Consider the following 12,500-nt stretch of genomic DNA (forward strand, 5'->3'; position numbering starts at 1 on the left):
AAAGATCAAAGTCAAAGGAAATGGGAGATAAACATTAATACAACGTTCTTCTTCTTCTTCTTCTTCTTCAAACAGCTCCAGTTTCTTTGTCCAGGAAGTGGCGCAGCTTTATCCCAACATGGTTGACAAAGGCGACGGAGCGCACGTTGGTAGGAACCAACCGCCTCTCCTGATTCTACCGCACGGAGATCGGCCGACGGCCACTCAGCTCACCAACAGTGACATCGCGGTGTTGAACCGACTGTGGAACCTCGGAATGGACCCGTTCACTTACAATCGGCAAATGATCATCATGCAACAGGACAACGACGTCGACGGCACCGACGACGGGGACAGCTCCACCGACGGCGACGAGTCGGACTTTGCCAACAATCGCAAGAACCTTTTCAAAGCGCTTTGCCAAAGCAGCGTTCCGTTCTTCATTTTCCTCCTGCTCGCGTGGTCCGCGGCGGTGATTATTTTGGACTTTTTTTGCGTATGTCCTCGCGATAATCAGTTCGTTTCCCCTCTCTGTCAAGCGTACTGTTGACGCCAGCGACGGAGATGCTGAGTTTGTTTGTCGAGATTTGACGCAAAAAAAACGAGGCACGCGGAAACATCTTCTCAAGTCGCACATGACGCGTCCGTTCAATCTAAAAACAATCTGCTGATCAACGCAAACACGCAGAGTGTCGTTATCTCCGGTGTCGCGGACAATGGCCAGCGCGCGCTTGAATCCAGTTTTCCAATTTCTCGAAAGGAACTTTAGTCACTTTAAGGTCACGACGCTCCGATGTTTTCATGGACAGGAAGTCACCGTTCTTCCTGTACGATTGGTTCTACTTCGTCTTTTGCCGACATTTTGAAGTGAATCTCGTCTCCGAGCTTCGACACCCCCTGAAAAACATTGGCCACACACTGAGCAGTACCCAAAGCTGTGGGGGTCGGGGTAAGCTGCTCAGGGGTACCGCAGCCCTTTGAAATGGCAGGGACTCAAACTGACAACCCTCCGACTACAAGCCGAGTTGCCTATTCACTTGGCGACGGGACGCAGCGTTCGATGGGAGTGTCCAGCACAGTCTGCCATTTAAAACAGACTTCAGCCCTCGGTATACTCTGACGTCAGGCTCCTGTCGTATCCCACTTCACCACCGGGTGGCGGTACAAGTCTGCACCCAGGGAGTAGGACACATTTCTACCAAAGATGAAGAGAACAATCCCAAACCAGCCGCTAACGGGGAGTAGGTACAGCAATTAAAAAAAGCTGGACAATAACACGTGATTAATAACATGTGACATGTTTTTGTTATATTTTTATTGAACAACTGACCTTTTTTTGTACTTGTACATTTAATAAGGTACGACGATTACGTGACACACAGAGTACAAACGAATGTGGAGGTACAGGAAGTGATTCTCGTCTTGTTCCCGGAAACTCAAACATGCAAACATGGGATTCACTCGGCACCGAGTTCTTGATTTTCACCCTCACTTGTCCTAATAAGCTTCCTCATATCAAAGTCAAACCAACAAAACAACAAAGTATTTGCTGCACATGTAAACTGACATTGTTTTTTTGTTTAAAGGTTGGAGGTTTTAGGACCCTGAGCTGAACTAAAAAAAAATATTCCAACGAATAGAAAAGTGTTTGTTTGTTCTTCATAGAAAAAGACAAAAACATTCATTTTGACATTTAGAGTAAACACAAGTTTCCTTGAAAAGTAGATGAAACTTTCTACGCGGGGGGGGGGGGACACAAACATCACAAACATCGGCTTCTCGTTAAAAAAAAACGTAGTCAATTTTGCCAAAAAACACATGAAAACTGGGACTGCGAGCTCCAAAATGGCCGCCTTCCTGTTACATTTATTCTTTGAGGCGTTTATTTGCCCCGCCCATTTTTGAACCCCAAATGTGCCACGCCCATTCACTCAAACGCTTCCATGCATCACCAAAATGTGACATGAAGACTTTTTTTTGTATCGCTTCCTGTCTGTCAGTCAGTGACGAGGTAGTACACGTTAGTATATTTTTCCTATACTTGATTATACACAATATTACATATACGCACCCAGACGGGAATAACGTTTTTGTTTTTTTTTGCCGAAAAAAAATATATATACACACGTATACGTATATATATATATATGTGTATGTATAAATTATATATATATATAAATGGACATTATGTAAAAAAACTATATACACGAATATACACACGTGTGGATATATAGTATATAATATATAATAATGGACATTCTGTAAAAAAAACACAACACGTATATACATACATACATGTGTGTGTATATATATATATATATATATGGTATTAAGAGAAATAAAGGACCACAACACGCTTGGTCAGCACCATCAAAATATATAAAAGTATGAATTGAATTGCAAAGTAAAGAACCGTTACATATATATATAATATATATATATATTTATTTAATTCACGTAGTTTAAAATGACACAAACCGCTTACGTTAGCGCAGACGCAAAGCGCTTACGTTAGCGCAGACGCAAAGCGCTTACGTTAGCGCAGACGCAAAGCGCGTACGTTAGCGCAGACGCAAATCGCGTACGTTAGCGCAGACGCAAAGCGCTTACGTTAGCGCAGACGCAAAGCGCTTACGTTAGCGCAGACGCAAAACGCTTACGTTAGCGCTTACGTTAGCGCAGACGCAAATCGCTTACGTTAGCGCAGACGCAAAGCGCTTACGTTAGCGCAGACGCAAATCGCTTACGTTAGCGCAGACGCAAAGCGCTTACGTTGTCGCAGACGCAAAGCGCTTACGTTAGCGCAGACGCAAAGCGCTTACGTTGGCGCAGACGCAAAGCGCTTACGTTAGCGCAGACGCAAAGCGCTTACGTTGGCGCAGACGCAAAGCGCTTACGTTAGCGCAGACGCAAAGCGCTTACGTTAGCGCAGACGCAAAGCGCTTACGTTAGCGCAGACGCAAAGCGCTTACGTTAGCGCAGACGCAAAGCGCTTACGTTGTCGCAGACGCAAAGCGCTTACGTTAGCGCAGACGCAAAGCGCTTACGTTGGCGCAGACGCAAAGCGCTTACGTTAGCGCAGACGCAAAGCGCTTACGTTGGCGCAGACGCAAAGCGCTTACGTTAGCGCAGACGCAAAGCGCTTACGTTAGCGCAGACGCAAAGCGCTTACGTTAGCGCAGACGCAAAGCGCTTACGTTAGCGCAGACGCAAAGCGCTTACGTTAGCGCAGACGCAAAGCGCGTACGTCATCGCAGACGGAAAGCGCTTACGTCAGCGCAGACGCAAACCGCGTACGTTAGCGCAGACGCAAAGCGCTTACGTTAGCGCAGACGCAAAGCGCGTACGTTAGCGCAGACGCAAAGCGCTTACGTTAGCGCAGACGCAAAGCGCGTACGTGAGCGCAGACGCAAAGCGCTTACGTTAGCGCAGACGCAAAGCGCTTACGTTAGCGCAGACGCAAATTGCTTACGTTAGCGCAGACGCAAAGCGCGTACGTTAGCGCAGACGCAAAGCGCTTACGTTAGCGCAGACGCAAAGCGCGTACGTTAGCGCAGACGCAAAGCGCTTACGTTAGCGCAGACGCAAAGCGCTTACGTTAGCGCAGACGCAAAGCGCTTACGTTAGCGCAGACGCAAAGCGCTTACGTTAGCGCAGACGCAAAGCGCTTTGCGTTAGCGCAGACGCAAATCGCTTACGTTAGCGCAGACGCAAAGCGCTTCAGGCTGTAGAATAAGAACACGGCCGTGTTCCTCACTGAATGGAGCAGGCGGTTGGATATTTTGAGGTGAAGACTTTCTTCTCCGTCCCGTAGACGAAGAAGCTGTAGCTCTTTCCTTTGTAGGAGTAATGAGCGTGAGTCAGCGGCACCAGCTCGATGGTCTGACGCTACACAAACACACGGGAATAAAGTTAGTGACGCTCTGAGAATGTCATCTTATTATGGACGGCAGATCCACTCTGACCTATGTCAACAACACTCTGCTGACATCTAGTGGCCACAGCAACTGCTGCTTCTTCTCATCAACTATTCTCATCTGTTCTTCTACTCATCTGTTCTTCTTCTTCTTATCAACTGTTCTCATCTGTTCTTCTTCTCATCAAATGTTCTTCAGTTGAGAAAGATGAGAAGAAGTCAACTGTTCCTCTTGTCTGTTCTACTTCTTCTCCTCACCTGTTCTCATCTTTTCTTTTCACCTGTTCTTCTTCTTCTCACCTGTTCTCCGAGCATCCGAACCCATAAATGAATGAACGGCGTTGGTTGTATTTGTACCTGCTGCAGGATGCGGCTGGTGGACGTGTATCGATTCAAGTGTTCGGTAATCATTTTCCTCGATATGTCGCAGATCTCCTGATCGGGGAAACCCTGGAGAGGATAAACCTGAGCGAGAGAGAGAGATTTTAAGATCTTTAGAAAAGAAAATCGCTGCACATTTCCTGTCCATTAAAAGTAAAGATGATGGACGAGATGTCACTGCTTTTATTTCCCCTTCTGAAAACGGCTTTATTTGTTCATTTGTGCGAAGAATAATGGATTAAATTTGATCATAACTAGTGCAGTGCCATAGAAAGTACGTATTCCTATAGTGGGAGATGAAGAAGATTTTTCAGTTATGGTAATGCAAATATTTTCAACGGATCCTTGTTCAGGGCGATGCCGACTATTATGATGGTAAATTTCAAGTCATTCCGAGATACTTTTTGTTTTTGAGAAGAAAGTCAGCTCACTGTCAAAGTGCATCAGGGAAAATGGATCATTTCATGATTTTCAAAAAATCATTAAAATTATTCCTTACGAGATATGCAAATATTTTCAACGGATCATTGTTCAGGATGATGCTGACTATTATGATGGTAAATTTCAAGTCATTCCGAGATAAAAAAATTTTTTTGCTGATGATGAAAGATGCAGCTCCCCCTTGTGGTACAGTTAAACCTGATTAAACCTGTGATTAAAGAAGCACTTAGATGTAGAATTTACCAGAACATTCTCGTCGATGAAGAGCGAAGCCCCCTTCACCTTCTCAAACTTCTCGTCAGGGAAGTCGGGCTGACGATCGGGAATAAACTCCTCCACGTTGTTTTTCCTGCGTACACAGAAAAAGACGGACGCAGCGGAGAAATGAGAAGAAGAAGAAGAAGAAGAAGAAGAAGAGACTCTGGATGTGTGAGTATCTTTCTCACAAAAACTGTTAGCAGAGTTATTTAGCTTCTGAGGAACCGTTTCCGTCATAAACACGGATCTTGTCAGGACCAGTCGTCCTCATGGAGACCAAAACCTGGTCCTAACGAGGCCAGAACCTCATTTCTGAGGAACTGGGACTAAGATTTGTAATTATAGTTATTATATAGGTTATAACCTATATATAGGTTATAGTTCATTAACTGGACGTCAATGCAGGGGTCTTAACGTGAATGGTAATACAGGAATGTGTGTGCGTGTGTGTGTGTGTGTTCTTGTACTTGCGACATACTGAGGACCAGTGAGGGTTTTTAACCAACAAAGTGAGGTAATTTTTACGGAGTGAGGACATTTCGGCCGGTCCTCACTTTGTTTTCATTGAAATCATTTCCTTAGGTTGTAAACATGCTATACTCAATTTGTCAAAAAAAAAAAAAAAAAAAAATTGGGTCAAATTTTGGACCAAAAAATTATTGTCAAATATTTTTTCAAATTTTGGACGACAGTCTAGTATGACGTTTTTGTCAAATTTTGGACCAACAAATGTCAAATATTTTTTCAAATTTTGGACGACAGTAAAGTATGACTTTTTAGTCCAATTTTGGACCAAAACATTTTTGTAAATTTTCTTTTCAAATTTTGGACGACATAGGATAGTTTGACGCTTTTGTCAAATTTTGGACCAGAAAATTTGGTTAAATTTTTTTTTTCAAATTTTGGACGACGTAGTATAGTATGACGTTTTTGTCAAATTTTGGACCAAAAAATTATTGTCAAATATTTTTTCAAATTTTGGACGACAGAGTATGACCTTTTTGTCAAATTTTGGACCAAAACATTTTGTCAATTTTTTTCAAATTTTGGTCGACATAGTATCCTATGACGTTTTTGTCAAATTTTGGACCAAAACATTTTTGTAATTTTTTTTTTCAAATTTTGGACGTCATAGGATAGTATGACGTTTTTGTCAAATTTTGGACCAGAAAATTTGGTTCAAATTTTTTTTTCAAATTTTGGACGACGTAGTATAGTATGACGTTTTTGTCAAATTTTGGACCAAAAAATTATTGACAAATATTTTTTCACATTTTGGACGACGTAGTATAGTATGACCTTTTTGTCAAATTTTGGACCAAAACATTTTGTCAATTATTTTCAAATTTTGGTCGACATAGTATCGTATGACGTTTTTGTCAAATTTTGGACCAAAACATTTTTGTAAATTTTTTTTTCAAATTTTGGACGTCATAGGATAGTATGACGTTTTTGTCAAATTTTGGACCAGAAAATTTGGTTCAAATTTTTTTTTCAAATTTTGGACGACGAAGTATAGTATGACGTTTTTGTCAAATTTTGGACCAAAAAATTATTGACAAATATTTTTTCACATTTTGGACGACATAGGATAGTATGACGTTTTTGTCAAATTTTGGACCAGAAAATTTGGTTCAAATTTTTTTTTCAAATTTTGGACGACGTAGTATAGTATGACGTTTTTGTCAAATTTTGGACCAAAAAATTATTGACAAATATTTTTTCACATTTTAGCCGACATAGGATAGTATGACCTTTTTGTCAAATTTTGGACCAAAACATTTTGTCAAATTTTGTTCAAATTTTGGTCGACATAGTATAGTATGACGTTTTTGTCAAATTTTGTACCAAAACATTTTTGTCAATTTTTTTTTCAAATTTTGGACGACAAGATTGTATGACGTTTCCGTCAAATTTTGGACCAGAAAATTTGGTTCAAATTTTTTTTTCACATTTTGGACAACGTAGTATAGTATGACGTTTTTGTCAAATTTTGGACCAAAAAATTCTTGTCAAATATATTTTCAAATTTTGGACGACATCGGTATAGTATGACGTTTTGGTCAAATTTTGGACCAAAACATTTTTGTCAATTTTTTTTTCAAATGTTGGACGACATAGTATAGTATGACGTTTTTGTCAAATTTTGGACCAAAAATAATAATAAAAAAAAAAATCGAAAAAGTTTTCCAGCCCTTTTTGCTCTGGGGCTCCACCTGCAGACATGTTATGGTACTGCAACCAGTAGTTCTTTTTAGATGTCATTCATGAAGTAGATATTTGCAATTGTGTTGATTTATAAAGTGGAAATGCTGGTCCTCAGCATGCAGCAAGTACAAGAATGTGTGTGTGTGTGTGTCAGACCATGTGACTGTGAGCAGGATGAAATGCAGCAGGTTTTGGTTTCCATGACAGAGTCCACAGGTCTTGAAGCCGTGGCCGTGACAGCTAATACACCTGAGGGAGAGAGGACCACTTTGTTAGCTTATTAAACCCGCTCAACCTCGTTCACGCTCATAATATATATAAGTGCAATAAGTCGTGTTACGTTAAACGTTCCCTTATTGTCTTGGGGTTTTTCTGGGTCCCAGACGCTCACCTCTTTCGACCTCGGCCGTGGCAGGAGGTGCAGCGTTTGTTCCTGGACGAACCGTGACCGTGACAGAACGTGCATCGTTTCTGCAAAACAACATGTGACTGTTTGAGTGACGTGTCCATACACTGATGCTGCTGCTGCTGCTGCTGCTGCTGCTTATTCAGCTTACTGTCATCAGTCATATCAGAGGATTTTGGGCGTCTTTGCCGATATCTGATATTACATTTCAAAGCCAAAATCTGACCGATAATGTCAGATATGATATTATGACTCATGCAGTCGTTGAGAATCTGGTCGTTTAATTCAGTCGCTTCAGTGGAAAGATTTGAAGTATAAAAATGTGTCTCACCGTATATATAAAAAGTATACACCGTGTATAAAAAGTATACAAATGTGTCTCACCGTATATATAAAAAGTATACAACGTGTATAAAAAGTATACAAATGTGTCTCACCGTGTATATAAAGCATACAACGTGTATAAAAAGTATACAACTATGTCTCACTGTATATATAATAGTATACAAATATGTCTCACTCTCACTGTGCATAAAAAGTATACAACTTGTATAAAAAGGTATACAAATATGTCTCACTGTGTATAAAAAGTATAGAAATATGTCTCACCGTGTATAAAAAGTATACAAATATGTCTCACCGTGTATATAAAGTACACAAAAATGTCTCACCGTGTAGAAAAAGTACACAAATATGTCTCAACGTGTATATAAAGTACACAAATATGTCTCACCGTGTATAAAAAGTATACAAATATGACTCACCGTGTATAAAAAGTATACAAATATGTCTCACCGTGTATATAAAGTACACAAATATGTCTCACCGTGTATAAAAAGTACACAAATATGTCTCACCGTGTATAAAAAGTACACGAAAATGTCTCACCGTGTATATAAAGTACACAAATATGTCTCACCATGTATATAAAGTACACACCGTGTATATAAAGTACACAAATATGTCTCACCATGTATATAAAGTACACACCGTGTATATAAAGTACACAGATATGTCTCACCGTGTATAAAAAGTACACGAAAATGTCTCACCGTGTATATAAAGTACACAAATATGTCTCACTGTGTATATAAAGTACACACCGTGTATATAAAGTACACAAATATGTCTCACCGTGTATATAAAGTACACACCGTGTATATAAAGTACACAAATATGTCTCACCGTGTATATAAAGTACACACCGTGTATATAAAGTACACAAATATGTCTCACCATGTATATAAAGTACACACCGTGTATATAAAGTACACAGATATGTCTCACCGTGTATAAAAAGTACACGAAAATGTCTCACCGTGTATATAAAGTACACAAATATGTCTCACTGTGTATATAAAGTACACACCGTGTATATAAAGTACACAAATATGTCTCACCGTGTATATAAAGTACACACCGTGTATATAAAGTACACAAATATGTCTCACCGTGTATATAAAGTACACACCGTGTATATAAAGTACACAAATATGTCTCACCGTGTATATAAAGTACACACCGTGTATATAAAGTACACAAATATGTCTCACCGTGTATATAAAGTACACACCGTGTATATAAAGTACACAAATATGTCTCACAGTGTATATAAAGTACACACCGTGTATATAAAGTACACAAATATGTCTCACCGTGTATATAAAGTACACACCGTGTATATAAAGTACACAAATATGTCTCACCGTGTATATAAAGTACACACCGTGTATATAAAGTACACAAATATGTCTCACCGTGTATATAAAGTACACAAATATGTCTCACCGTGTATATAAAGTACACAAAAATGTCTCACCATGCCTCGACCAAAGCAGGCCACACACCGAGTTCTTCCACAGCCGCTGCATTTGTGACACGTCTGTAAAACACACGTGAAAAAGACAAAGTAATAACTTCCTTCTTTTCAGTTACCGTGGTGACAAAAATCACAAAAAAAATGCTAATCACTTCCACATACACATGAATGGGAAACGTTCTTAGAGAAATGATCAGAGCCCCGCCCCCTTTGGAGCGTCCGTGACGCGAGAATTTAATCCGTGTCATCCGCCTTTTTTTTTTTTTCTTTGAAATACGACAGCTTTAAAACGCGCCGCTTCCTCCGCTTTATAGTTGGCGTTTTAAATGGTTCAGTCCACACAAATGTTTACCCCACTGCAACGAGGCAGAAGCTCCCGTGTGATTTAAAACAGGTATGAATGAGTCAATCTGCCGTGCCTTAATGAAGGACGTGTGCGGGACGCGGATCTTCTCCACCGTGTCGCTGAATCGCTGAGGTAGAACGACCGGGACGTCCCACGGTGCGGGGGGCATCCCGTACTGAGGACCGTCCACCGCTTGTCCTGGTGGAAAAAACAGAAACAGAAAAAAAAGCATTTTCCATTAACCTTTAAGGACACAATAATTAAAATAAATAGGGCGTCACGTTGAAGGTAACATCTTACAATCGTGGAAATCGTTTTGGCTGTAACTGAATCATCAGAATCAGTGGATTTAAACCATTTGCTCACAGAATCGTTCAGAATCGTTCATTCCAAACAAAAACAAACACATTATATACGACTGTTTTTTACCGTTGTACGGCTCATACTGCCAGGCGCTGGTTCTGGTCTCAGTGTAGGTCTCCAGTCGATACTGCAGCAGGAAGGAGGCGGAGTCAGAGAACTGTAATAATGCTAAACTAAAACACTAAAAGTAAAATAATGAGCTATTATCGCCATCCACCAACAGACTGACTGCCAAATAATACCTATTCACTACGTCTACCAAGAGATTGACTGCCAAATAATGAGCTATTCACTATGTCCACCTACAGACTGACTGCCAAATAATGAGCTACTCTATACATCCACCAACAGACTGACTGCAAAATAACGAGCTATTATCTACATCCACCTCCAGACTGACTGGCAAATAATGAGCTATTCACTACATCCACCTACAGACTGACTGCAAAATAATGAGCTATAATCTACATCCACCAACAGACTGACTGCCAAATAATGAGCTATTCATTATGCCCACCAACAGACTGACTGCAAAATAATGAGCTATTCTATACACCCACCAAGAGACTGTCTGCAAAAAAATGACCTATTCACGACGTCCACCTACAGACTGACTGCCAAATAATGAGCTATTAACTACGTCCACCTACAGACTGACTGCAAAATAACGAGCTATTATCTACATCCACCTCCAGACTGACTGGCAAATAATGAGCTATTCACTACATCCACCTACAGACTGACTGCAAAATAATGAGCTATAATCTACATCCACCAACAGACTGACTGCCAAATAATGAGCTATTCATTATGCCCACCAACAGACTGACTGCAAAATAATGAGCTATTCTATACATCCACCAAGAGACTGACTGCACAATAATGAGCTATTCACTACGTCCACCTACAGACTGACTGCCAAATAATGAGCTTTATTCTACATCCACCAACAGACTTACTGCCAAATAATGAGCTACTCTCTACGTCCACCTACAGACTGACTGCCAAATAATGAGCTTTATTCTACATCCACCAACAGACTTACTGCCAAATAATGAGCTACTCTCTACGTCCACTTACAAACTGAATGTCAAATAATGAGCTATTCTATACATCCACCAACAGACTGTCTGCAAAATAATGACCTATCACTATGTCCACCTAGAGTCTGACTGCAAAATAATGAGGTATTATCTACATCCACCAACAGACTGACTGCCAAATAATGAGCTATACTATACATCCACGAACAGGCTGACTGCAAAATAATGACCTATTCACTACGTCCACCTACAGACTGACTGCAAAATAATGAGCTATTTTATACATCCACCAAGAGACTGTCTGCAAAATAATGACCTATTCACTTTGTTACCAAGAGATTGACTGCCAAATAATGAGCTATTCACGACGTCCACCAAGAGACTGTCTGCAAAATAATGACCTATTCACCACATCTACCAAGAGATTGACTGGCCAAATAATGACCTATTCTCTACATCCACCTAGAGACTGACTGCCAAATAATGAGCTATTTTGTCACATTGATGTAAGATGGTAATAAGTAAAAGCAGGTTAAGTGTGATCCATCGTATTGGGCTCTGACCCTGAACACAGTGCTGGGCCTCAGGTCTTTGAAGGTGAGGTTCCTGGCAGGTTTCGCGCTGTACGTCCATTTTGAATTCACAAATGTCAGTAGGGCCTCTCTGGCCTCGTCCTCCGATATCGTCGGAACCCTGTGGGACAAAAAACGAAACAGACAAACAAACAAACAAACAAACCCACAAAGACGCGGTTAAACTTAACTTTCTGTTAAAGGTAAATCACAGAATCATCGGCAAAGTGTTTTAGAAATGAAGTCAGTGTGGACCTGATGTCAGGCACCACCGTGTTTCTGTCCACTTCAGGCTGGGGGTTGTAGGCCGGGGGAGGCGGGTACAGCGGGTTGTCGTCCGCTGAACACAACAACAACAACACAACAACACAACAGCATAACAACACAACAGCACAACAACATCACAACATAACAGCACAAGAATACAACAACACAACAGCACAAGAACAAAACAGCACAACAACATAACAAACAAGACAACAACATAACAACATAACAATATAACAGCACAACAACACAACAACATCACAACATAACAGCACAAGAATACAAGAATACAACAACACAACAGCACAACAACATAACAGCACAGGAATGCAACAACACAAGAATACAAGAACACAACAAGATAACAACATAACAGCACAACAACATAACAAACAACACAAGGACACAACAGCACATCCGCACAACAACGTAACAGCACAACAATACAACAGCACAAGACCGCAAAAACACAACACAACAACAAGACAAAACAACAGCACA

The 12,500-nt window shown here is 40.6% G+C and overlaps 1 protein-coding gene across 1 annotated transcript in view; it reads right to left on the reverse strand.

Moving 5' to 3' along the window:
- Positions 1 to 3,710: 3,710 nt before the first annotated feature.
- The window catches only part of LOC310942321 (protein SSUH2 homolog), a 12,215-nt gene continuing 3,425 nt past the window's right edge, over positions 3,711 to 12,500 (reverse strand). Inside the window, exons 3-12 of the mRNA XM_083907694.1 lie at positions 11,988 to 12,072; positions 11,724 to 11,853; positions 10,184 to 10,244; positions 9,828 to 9,952; positions 9,409 to 9,471; positions 7,575 to 7,654; positions 7,340 to 7,432; positions 4,961 to 5,066; positions 4,253 to 4,360; positions 3,711 to 3,867 (exon numbers count right to left, since the gene is read on the reverse strand). Of these exons, the coding sequence (XP_083763820.1) occupies positions 3,733 to 3,867; positions 4,253 to 4,360; positions 4,961 to 5,066; positions 7,340 to 7,432; positions 7,575 to 7,654; positions 9,409 to 9,471; positions 9,828 to 9,952; positions 10,184 to 10,244; positions 11,724 to 11,853; positions 11,988 to 12,072 (986 nt within the window). The 3' untranslated portion in view covers positions 3,711 to 3,732. The remainder of the gene's footprint in view (positions 3,868 to 4,252; positions 4,361 to 4,960; positions 5,067 to 7,339; positions 7,433 to 7,574; positions 7,655 to 9,408; positions 9,472 to 9,827; positions 9,953 to 10,183; positions 10,245 to 11,723; positions 11,854 to 11,987; positions 12,073 to 12,500) is intronic.

This window comes from Microchirus variegatus (assembly GCF_963457635.1).
Source record: "Microchirus variegatus genome assembly, chromosome: 21".
NCBI classification, from domain to species: domain Eukaryota; kingdom Metazoa; phylum Chordata; class Actinopteri; order Pleuronectiformes; family Soleidae; genus Microchirus; species Microchirus variegatus.